The 12,089-nt window shown below is 44.4% G+C and overlaps 1 protein-coding gene across 1 annotated transcript in view; it reads right to left on the reverse strand.

Annotated features, from left to right (window-relative positions):
• Nucleotides 1-9,888: 9,888 nt before the first annotated feature.
• The window catches only part of LOC120059212 (F-box only protein 6-like), a 32,012-nt gene continuing 29,811 nt past the window's right edge, over nucleotides 9,889-12,089 (reverse strand). Inside the window, exon 6 of the mRNA XM_039008082.1 lies at nucleotides 9,889-11,054. Coding sequence (XP_038864010.1) covers nucleotides 10,908-11,054 — 147 coding nt within the window. The 3' untranslated portion in view covers nucleotides 9,889-10,907. The remainder of the gene's footprint in view (nucleotides 11,055-12,089) is intronic.

The raw sequence follows: 12,089 nt of genomic DNA on the forward strand, positions 1-12,089 counted from the left end.
ACCTTGTGTTAAGAATAAGTTTTGACATAGATCACACCATTAGGTGTGATCTCGGGTATATAAGATCCTGTCTTTCTTTTGTTCGGAGCAAAACTCAGCAGAGACATCAGTTGTATGTCTGATGTTTGATCTTTGACTTCTGTCTACAGCTGTATTTTGATTAAAATTGCTATGATTTATAAGTGCACATTTTGAGTATTCCTTATTTGTTAAGTAAATAACAGATCCCAGAAAAGTGGAACCAACACTTTCAACTCTGAACCATTCTTGGTGATGATTGATTGCTTCATTTTTGCAAATCTTATAAAAGTGTTGTTTCCTTTGATTATAATTTCTACGACAATGCACAGGAAGAGCGGACAGAGAGAAGTAGGTGAGTGAGGGCAGGTAGGGGATGCGGCTGGCTGAATACAGTTGAAAATGACGTGGATATTATTGGACTGGCGCATACAAGAGACTAGTGACTGTTGCTGAAATTCAATTGAATTTATTAACAAAACAGACTTCATAAACATTGGTAGGGCTGAAAAATTAGGTAGTATCATATGAAACGGTACTACGGTATTCTAAAACGTTGGTATCATAAGCATCATGAGGTTTTGGTACCTTAATTTAACCGTGGTAATGGTTTCCATGCAAAAAAGGTGGACAAAAAAAACAAGCCACTTTTCAGTTATTATATATATTTTTTTTTTTTAAAAACCAGGCCATTTTCACGTAACCTAATTTTCCGCTTTCACTCAGAAAACCATTGGTCACAAGGTACACGGACCTTCTGTAAATTGGTCAAAGTATCCAGTAGTGGACTTGTGTTGATTTTGTGAGTGTCTTCTGCTAGAGGCGATCCTCAGGATGAGATCTGTGTCTGGCCTTGCTCTCCAAAGCAGAGCGACGCTGAATGGAGTGATAAATGGGGCATATTCAAACCGCTGATTCTGTTGCAAAATGTTTCTTAAATGAAGCAAACAGACCAAAACAGGGGGGGACGGACCTACCCACTCAGACTGGTCTCAAAGACGAGATGTAACAAGGAAAACGTAAATCCGGGACACTCAAATTAGTATGATATGTTACATTTGGTATGGTTACATAAGATAGGTTACGTAAGGCATATTGTACAAATTACAACTAGTTAACATATACAACGAAATTGTAATGGGGTGCGTGCTGGTGGAAGGGAAGTCAGGCGCAGGAGAACGAAATTGGTATAAACGGAGTATTTAATAAATGCTTACAAACTCCGAAAACCAACATACAAAATAAAGAAAGTGGGTAAAAACCCATCGCACACCATAACATACTTGGCACCAATACATACAATGAACAATTCCCGACAAGGACATGGGGGAAAACAGAGGGAAATATATACTACATGCAATTTAGGGAATTGAAACCAGGTGAGTGTGAAAACAAGACAAAACAAATGGAACATGAAAAATGGATCGGCGATGGCTAGAAGACCGGTGACGTCAACCACCGAACACTGCCCGAACAAGGAGAGGAACCGACTTCAGTAGAAGTCGTGACAGTACAAACCAAATGTCGGTTTTTGGTTATAAAACAAATCTTTATCGAACAAAAATAACATTTACTGTGTAACTGGGAGTCTCGTGAGTGCAAACATCCGAAGATCATCAAAGGTAAGCGATTAATTTTATTGCTTTTCTGGCTTTCGTGACCAAGCTAATTTGCAGCTAGCTGTTCTTACTGTTTTGTCTAGTGATTGATAAACTCAAACGCTTGGATGGCTTTCGCTGTAAAGCATATTTTCAAAATCTGACACAATAGGTGCATTAACAAGCTAAGCTGTGTTTTGGTATATTTCACTTGTGATTTCATGATTATAAATATTTTTAGTATTTATTTTGAATTTTGCGCTCTGCAATTCAGCGTTGTTTATGAAAGTGATCCCGCTAAAGGGATCCTTGCGTCAATAAGTTAATGCAGTAATCGGGGGGAAGCTTTAATCTATAACATACCTCGTTCACTCTCTTCAGGACTTTAAATGGCCCCACAAACCGCCGACCCAGCTTCCGACAGGGCAGGCGGAGGGTCGAGAGCCAGTCCCGGTCCCCCGGTGTGAACACCGGGGCCTCACTGCGGTGACGGTCTGCACCAACTTTCTGGCTCACCATGTCTCCTCCGCGCGCAGGAACCAGTCATCCACCGCAGGAGCTTCGGTCGGACTCTGATGCCAAGGAACAAGAACCGGCTGATACCCCAACACACACTGGAAGGGAGAGATGTTAGTGAAGGAGTGGCGGAGCGAGTTCTGGGCCATCTCTGCCCAGGGCACAAACGCTGCCCACTCCCCCGGCCGGTCCTGGCAATAAGACCTCAGAAATCTACCCACATCCTGGTTAACTCTCTCCACCTGCCCGTTACTCTCGGGGCGAAAACCTGAGGTAAGGCTGACCGAGACCCCCAGACGTTCCATGAACACCCTCCAGACCCTCGAAGTGAACTGGGGACCCCGATCAGACACTATATCCTCAGGCACCCCAAAGTGCCGGAAGACGTGAGTAAACAGGGCCTCCACAGTCTGTAGGGCCGTAGGGAGACCGGGCAAAGGGAGGAGACAGGACTTAGAAAAACGATCCACAACGACCAGGATCGTGGTTTTTCCCTGTGAAGGTGGAAGATCGGTTATGAAATCCACTGACAGGTGCGACGATGGCCGTTGTGGAACGGGTAAGGGTTGTAACTTACCTCTGGGCAGGTGCCTAGGAGCCTTACACTGGGCACACACCGAGCAGGAGGAAACATAAACCCTCACATCCTTAGCCAAAGTGGGCCACCAGTACTTCCCACTAAGACAGCGCACTGTCCGACCGATCCCAGGATGACCAGAGGAGGGTGACGTGTGGGGCCCAATAGATCAGCCGGTCGTGGACAGGAGACGGAACGTACAGACACCCAGCCGGACACTGAGGGGGAGGGGGCTCTGCACTTAACGCTCGCTCAATGTCCACGTCCAGCTCCCACACTACCAGCGCCACCAAGCAAGAGGCGGGGAGTATTGGAGTGGGATCCATGGACCGCTCCTCTGTGTCATACTGCCAGGAGAGTGCGTCTGCCCTAACGTTCTGGGAACCTGGTCTGTACGAAAGAGTGAAAACAAAAACGGGTGAAAAACATGGCCCACCTTGCCTGGCGAGGGTTCAGTCTCCTCGCTGCCCGGATCTACTCCAGATTGCGGTGGTCAGTCCAGATGAGAAAAGGGTGTTTAGCCCCCTCAAGCTCTCCCCGCCTTCAAGGCCTTGACTACAGCCAACAGCTCCCGGTCCCCCACGTCATACTTTTGCTCCGCCGGGCTGAGCTTCTTCGAGAAGAAGGCACAGGGGCGGAGCTTTGGTGGCGTACCCGAGCGCTGAGAGAGCACCGCTCCTATCCCAGCCTCGGACGCGTCCACCTCCACTATGAACGCCAAAGAGGGATCCGGAGGGGCCAGCACGGGCGCCGAGGGAAACAGAGCCCTTAGTTGCCCAAAGCCCTGTCCGCCTCAACTGACCACTGCAGACGTACAGGACCCTCCTTCAGCAGTGAGGTAATGGGAGCAGCCACCTGACCAAAACCCAGAAAAAATCTCCGGTAGTAATTGGCAAACCCTAAAAATCGCTGCACCTCTTTTACCGTGGTGGGAGTCGGCCAATTATGCACGGCTGAAATGCGGTCACTCTCCATCTCCACCCCTGATGTGGAAATGCGATACCCTGGGAAGGAGACAGCTTGATGAAAGAACAGGCATTTCTCAGCCTTGACGTACAGGTCACGCTACAACAGTCGTCCAAGTACCTTGCACCCCAAGGACATGCTCGGCGCGTGTAGCGGAGTATACCAGAATGTCATCGATATACACCACTACACCCTGCCCGTGCAGGTCCATGAAAATCTCATCAACAAAGGATTGGAAGACTGATGGAGCATTCATCAACCTGTACGGCATGACAAAGTACTCATAATGCCCTGAGGTGGTACTAAACGCCGTCTTCCACTCGTCTCCCTCCCGGATACGCACCAGGTGGTATGCGCTCCTGAGATCCAGTTTTGTGAAGAAGCGCGCCCCGTGTATTGACTCAGTCGCCGTGGCGATAACTGTACTTCACCGTGATTTTAAGACCTCGATAATCAATGCACGGGCGCAAACCTCCATCCTTCTTCACAAAAAAGAAACTCGAGACGGGTGAAGTGGATGACCAAATGTACCCCTGACGCAGGGATTCGGAGACATATGTCTCCATAGCCACCGTCTCCGCTTGCGACAGGGGATACACGTGACTCCTGGGAAGTGCAGCGTCTACCAGGAGATTGATCGCACAATCCCCCCGTCGATGGGGGGGTAATTGAGTCGCCTTCTTTTTTACAGAACGCGAGAGCCAAATCGGCATATTCGGGGGGGGATGCGCACAGTGCAGACCTGGTCTGGGCTTTCCACCGTAGTTGCACCAACGGGAACCCCTACACACCTCCCCGAGCACTCTCGCAACCACCCCATGAGAGCCCTCTGTTGCCATGAAATAGTGGGGTTATGATGAGCTAACCAGGGAAGGCCCAGTACCACGGGAAACGCAGGAGAGTCAATGAGAAAGAGACTGATTCTCTCCTCGTGACTCCCCTGCGTCACCATGGCCAGGGAGATAGTAGCTTCCCTGATTAGCCCGGACCCCAATGGTTGACTATCCAGAGCGTGAACTGGGAAAGGTCTAGCCACAGGGGTAATGGGGATCATTAGACTAAGAGCGAGCGCTCTGTCAATAAAATTCCCAGCTGCGCCTGAAACGACGAGCGCATTATGCTGGGAATGCGGGGGGGAAAAATCAGGAAAACAAACAGGTACAAACAGTTGGACAACAGAGGACTCTGTATGAGAGTGGTGCAGACTCACCTGGGATGACGCCAGAGTGCCCTGCCTGCTGCCTCGACTCCCAGAGGGACCAACCCGGCACCGACCGGCAGTGTGTCCTCTGCGGCCACAGATGGTGCACGAACTGGAACCCCCTCCGGTCTTCCAACGCACCGCCCCTCCCAGCTCCATAGGTTCAGGAGAGGGGGTGCGAGGGGATGGAACTACCAGACCCCGATCTGAACGTCCGCGGGTAGCCAGCAGGTTGTCCAGCCGGATGGACAGATCCACCAGCTGATCCAACGTGAGGGTGGTGTCTCTGCAGGCCAACTCCCGACGGACGTCCTCGCGCAGACTTCAACGGTAGTTGTCGATCAGTGCCCTGTCATTCCATCCCGCGCCGGCAGCCAGGGTCCTAAACTCTAGGGCAAACTCCTGGGCGCTCCTCGTCTCCTGCCTCAGCTGGAAGAGGCGCTAACCCGCCGCTCTACCCTCAGGCAGCTGGTCGAAGACCACTGAACTCTGCAAAGTCCTCCAACGCCGCATCTCCTTCTCCCCACACGACGTTGGCCCACTCCAGAGCTCTCCCTGAGAGGTACGAGATGAGGGTGGACACCCTCTCCCTTCCCGAGGGAGCTGGGTAAACAGTGCCCAGGTATAGGTCCAGCTGTAACAGGAATCCCTGGCACCGTGCCGCCGTCCCATCATAGTCCCTGGGAAGGGCGAGGCGCATCCCACTGGGACCGGTTGCAGAAGGATTGAGTAGTGGACGTTCGGGTTGCGTGGTTGAAAGCGCTGGTGGACCTCCCCGTCTCTCCCAACGGTCCAAGGTCTGAATAACTTGATCCATGATGGCGCCGAGATAGTGGATTACTTTCGCTTGCTCCTGGATGCGCTCCTCGACCCCTTTCCCAGGGGCACCTGTTCCTGCTGACTCCATGAGTGGTCAGGAATTCTGTAATGGGGTGCGTGCTGGTGGCAGGATAGTCAGGCGCAGGAGAACGAAATTGGTATAAACTGAGTTATTTAATAAATGCTTACAAACTCCGAAAACCAACATACAAAATAAAGAAAGTGGGTAAAAACCCGTCGCACACCATAACATACTTGGCACCAATACATACAATGAACAATTCCCGACAAGGACATGGGGGAAAACAGAGGGAAATATATACTACATGCAATTTAGGGAATTGAAACCAGGTGAGTGTGAAAACAAGACAAAACAAATGGAACGGCGATGGCTAGAAGACCGGTGACGTTGACCGCCGAACACCGCCCGACCAAGGAGAGGAACCGACTTCGGAAGAAGTCGTGACAGAAATGGATGATGGACAACCACAAATGAACATATACAGTACCAAAGGAAATGTAACAATATGTACAGAACAATATATAATGCTCATGTTGACCCACTGGCCCACTACTAAAACATTTCTGCAACATTGAAGCTCCCCAAGAACACAGTGGCCTCCATCATTATTAAATGGAAGAAGTTTGGAATCACCAAGACTCTTCCAAGAGCTAGCAATTGGGGGAGAAGGGCCTTGGTCAGGGAGGTGACCAAGAACCCGATGGTAACCCTGACAGATTTCCAGAGTTCCTCTGTGGAGATAGGAGAACCATCCAGAAGGACAACCATCTCTGCAGCACTCCACCAATCAGGCCTTCGTGGTAGAATGGCCAGACTGAAGCCACTCCTTAGTAAAAGGCACATGACAGCTCGCTTGGAGTTTGCCAAAAGGGACCTAAAGACTCAGACCATGAGAAACAAGATTCTCTGGTCTGATGAAACCAACATTGAACTCTTTGGCCTGAATGCCAAGCATCACACCTGGAGGAAACCTGGCACCATCCCTACAGCGAAGCATGATGGTGGCAGCATCATGCTTTGGGGTCGTTTTTCAGCGGCATGGACTGAGAGACTAGTCAGGATCGAGGCAAAGATGAACAGAGCAAAGTACAGAGAGATCCTTGATTACAACCTACTCAAGAACGCTCAGGACCTCAGACTGGGGTGAAGGTTCACCTTCCAACAGGACAACGACCCTAAGCAGACAAAACAACGCAGGAGTGGCTTCAGGACAAGTATCAATGTCCATGAGTGGCCCAGCCAGAGCACGGACTAGAACCTGATCGAACATCTCTGGAGAGACCTGAAAATAGCGTCGCAACCAATCCCAATCCAAACTGACAGAGCTTGAGAGGATCTGCAGAAAATAATGGGAGAAACTCCCCAAATACAGGTGTGCAAAACTTGTAGCATCATATCCAAGAAGACTCAAGGCTGTAATCGCTGTTAGGTGCTTCAACAAAGTACTGAGTAAAGGGTCTGAATACTGTGGCCACTGTTCTTGGGGACTTTCAATACTGCAGAATTTCTTTGGTACCTTTCACCAATCCTGTCTCCAGCTCTACGGACAATTCCTTCGACCTCATGGCTTGGTTTTTGCTCTGACATGCACTGTCAACTGTGGGACCTTATATAGACAGTTGTGTCTTTCCAAATCATGTCCAATCAATTGAATCTACCACAGGTGGACAATCAAGTTGTAGAAACATCTCAAGGATGATCAATGGAAACAGGATGCACCTGAGCTCAATTTCAAGTATCATAGCAAAGGGTCTGAACACTTATGTAAATAAGGTATTGTTTTTTTTTTTATACATTTGCAAAAATGTCTAAATATATGTTTTAAATTTGTCACTATGGGGTATTGTGTGTAGATTTAACTGGTTTCCTCATCATGTAAACAATTTTGTAATAAGGCTGTAACGTAACAAATGTGGAAAAAGTTAAGGGGTCTGAATACTTTCCGAATGCACTTCAAGTATGGGGGCCTCAGTATATTGATGTAGTGCCTGTATTGTTCTTATATAGAGGATACAAATCACTCCACAGTAGTTGAATAAACAATAAGGACAGTACACTTTTCAAATGTATGTATTTAGTTATACAAGTGTAACTTATTATTCAAAAGAGAAACATAAGAAGTAATCTCCACAGGATAACAGTACATAATCAAATTAGACTACATTATAATGTATTCATAAATGTATTACAGGTTAAACTGCTTATATTCCTTATCTTAATACATGTATTATCCTATTAATATAAACAGTGCCTTCAGAAAGTATTCACACCCATTGACTATTTCCCCAAACATTGTTACTGCCTGAATTTGAAATGTATTAAGTCACTGCCATACACACAATACCCCATAATGTCAAAGTGGAACTGTGTAGGACATTTTCAAATTAAATTTTTTTAAATCTGAAATGTCTTTAATCAATACGTAATTAAACCATTTGTTATGGCAAGCATAAATACGTTGTCATGGAAATTTCAGTACTGAGAGACTTGGTCATTTCTTCAAACAATCATCGATTAATTATTGCAATAATGATACCGTCGACCCAACAGTCTTGACTGTTAGGCTGTGAGCCTAACTGATAATGAAAAAATATGATATATAGGCCCTAAAAAATGCTTAGTCATTTCTAACCTTCCCTAACCTTGGTTCATCTACAGGATGGTGTTTTACCCTCAACCCAGCTTAGTTTCCCAGATGCCAGAAAGATGAGACATTGTTCTAAACTCTTCCAGGCTCTCTCTCGGGTAACATACCACATCTTGTCTATGGAATGCCAGCTTTTAGGTTAATCACCACCAAGTCATTGTCAGCTCAAACTATCTCTAGCAGACTAACTGCAGGAAGCTAGAGTGGAAACCATCTCTTTAAAGAAACAGAATTAAACAGAACATTAATGTCCTATTTGTTTAATATTAATAGTTAGCAATTAATACTTAAATCAGGTAAATGTTGTTTTTTAAAAATATGTTTAGGAGTAAAAATTTGTTTAAGTCATAATCTTGCATGGACTCACTGTGTGCAAGTGTTTAACCTGATTTTGAAAGACCTCATCTCTGTACCGCACACATACAGATAATTGTAAGGTCACGCAGTCGAGCAGTGAATTTCAAAACACAGATTTAACCACAGACCAGGGAGGTTATCCAATGCATTGCAAAGAAGGGCAACTATTAGTAGATTGAATATCCCTTCGAGAATTAAGTCATTAATTACACTTGAGTATCAATACACCCAGTCACTACAAAGATACAGTCGTCCATCCTAACTCAGTTGCCGGAGAGAAAGGAAACCTATCAGGGATTTTCCCATGAGGCCAATGATGATTTTAAAACAGTTACAGTTTAATGGCTGTGATAGGAGAAAACTGAGGATGGATCAACACTATTTATTCCACAATACTAACCTAAATGAGTGTGAAAAGGAAACCGGCACAGAATAAAAATATTTCAAAACTTGCATCATGTTCACAGTAAGGCACTAAACTAAAACTTGAAAAAAACAAAAAAACAGGGCAAAGAAATTAACTTATGTCCCGAATACAAAGCGTTATGTTTTGGGCAAATCCAACAACACATCACGGAGTACCACTCTTCTAATTTTCAAGCATGATGGTGGCAGCATCATATTATGGGTATGCTGGTCAACAGCAAAGAGTAGTTTTTTTTATTTGTATTTAAAGAAACAGAAGAGATTTAAACACAGGCAAAATCCTAAAGGAACACTTGGTTCAGTCTGCTTTGCAACAGACACTGGGAGACAAATTCACCTTTCCAACAGGACAATAACCTAAAACACAAGGACAAATATACACTGGAATTGCTTACCAAGACATCATTGAACATTCCTGAGTGGCCTAGATACAGTTTTGACGTAAATCCTTTTGAAAATCTATGGCAAGACTTGAAAATGGCTGTTTAGCAATGATCAACAACCAACTTCAATGAGCTTGAATTTGAAAACGAACGTGCAAATATTATACAATCCATGTGTGCAAAGCTCTTTTAGACTTACCCAGAAAGACTCACTGCTGTAATCTCTGCCAAAGATGATTCTAACATTTATTGCCTCAGGGGTGTGAATACTTATGTAAATTAGATATCTGTATTTAATTGACAATAAATTAGCAACAATTATGGGGTATTGTGTGTACATGTTTTAGAAAAATGTATTTAATACATTTTGAATTCAGGCTGTAACAAGAAAATGTGGAGTAAGTGGTTTGAATACTTTCAAGGGGTTTGAATACTTTGAAGGCACTGTACATGACAACAATTACATTATAGATGTTAAGATATAGGCGAGTACAAGCAAACGTGTTCAACTACATTTCTTAATGGTGTTGTTTGTCAAAATGTGTCAGACGTTTATGTACATAATACATTACATTCAAGTTCACGCTTTCCTTTGGTCTGTCTTCCTCTGAATTGTAGAGCAAAACAGAAATGCACATTATATGCCTGGAATACATTGAAGTACTCCAGGCATATAATGTGAATTTTTGCTTTGCTCTGTACAATCCAGAGATGGACACAAATGATAAAGGTAACTGACAAAATAAAGAAAACAAAGTGTCTTAATAAGGCGCTGGCCACCACTAGCTAGAACAGCTTCAATGTGCCTTAGCATACATAGATTCTGTGTGATGAACTCCATTTGAGGGAGGCGACACCATTCTTCCATGAGAAATTCCATAACTTGGTGTTTTGTTGGATGGTGGTGGAAAACGCTGTCTCAGTCACCGCTCCAGAATCTCCCATAAGTGTTCAATTGGGTTGAGATCTGGTGACTGAGACAGACCGACCACTATGCTCCTTTGAGACCCCTCTTTCAAAGTCACAGATCTCCTCTAGCCATAGTAACAAAAATAATGGCCAACTGGGCATTTTTATACATGACCCTAAGTACAATGGGATGTTAATTGCTTAATTAACTCAGGAACAACACCTGTGTGGAAGTAACTGTTTTCAATATACTTTGTATCCCTCATTTACTCAAGCGTTTCCATTACTTTGGAAGTTACCTGTATTGTACAGCCAGAATCATTTATATCCACAGAGAAACAATGTGCCAATTGCCTAAGGCTGAAAAGACAGAATGATGTACACTACGCTAAGAGAAGTTTCAAAGCTTGCAGGTCGGCAAAATATTCAAATGTAACCTCTTAGGAGAGTAAATGGGAACACCGAAATCTATCTGTCCACCGATGGGAAGATCTCGATGCTACTGTTGGTGACCCGAATACCATACCAGCCGGCCCAGAACTGAGTGTCATTTCCTCCATGAATGAATCGGATGTAACGCACACCTGGTCCATAATTCTTGAACACATGAGTCATCTGAAACATTGAAACGGTCATATGTTCAATTGTAATTAGTATGCTTTGTTTAATTGAGAAATATGTTGTATAAAAAATAAAATAAAAAAATATATATATACACACACAAAAGTTTGGACACCTACTCATTCCAGGGTTTTTCTACATTGTAGAATAGTGACGACATCAAACTATGAATTAACACATATGTCATCGTATAATAACCAAAAGTGTTAAACAAATCAAAATATATTTTGTGAGATTATTCAAAGTAGCTACATGTTGCACACTCTTGGCATACTCTCAACCAGCTTCATGAGGTAGTCAACTGGAATGCATTTCAATTAACAGTTGTGCCTTGTTACAAGTTAATTCGTGGAATTTATTTCCTTAATGCGTTTGAGCCAATCAGTTGTGTTGTGACAAGGTAGGGGGTAGTATACAGAAGATATCCCTATTTGGTAAAAGACCACGTCCATATTATGGCAAGAACAGCTCAAATAAGCAAAGAGAAACGACAGTCCATCATTACTAAGACATGAAGGTCTGACCGTCTGATCTCAACCCCATAGAGAATCTTTGGAGGGAGTTGAAAGTCCGTGTTGCCCAGCAACAGCCCCAAAACATCACTGCTCTAGAGGAGATCTGCATGGAGGAATGGGCCAAAATACCAGCAACAGTGTGTGAAAACCTTGTGAAGACTTACAGAAAACGTTTGACCTCTGTCATTGCCAACAAAGGGTATATAACAAAGTATTGAGAAACTTTTGTTATTGACCAAATACTTATTTTCCACCATAATTTGCAAAAATACATTAAAAATCCTACAATGTGATTTTCTGGATTTTTTTTCTCATTTTGTCTGTCATAGTTGAAGTGTACCTATGATGAAAATTACAGGCCTCCCTCGTCTTTTTAAGTGGGAGAACTTGCACAATTGGTGGCTGACTAAATACTTTTTTGCCCCACTATTTACATATTTTTTTTTACCTTGTTTTTATCTGCACTATTTAACTTTCAAATGTTTAGTGTGCACATTTTTTTCTGCAATGCAAT

This window comes from Salvelinus namaycush, chromosome 14 (genome assembly GCF_016432855.1).
Source record: "Salvelinus namaycush isolate Seneca chromosome 14, SaNama_1.0, whole genome shotgun sequence".
NCBI lineage: Eukaryota > Metazoa > Chordata > Actinopteri > Salmoniformes > Salmonidae > Salvelinus > Salvelinus namaycush.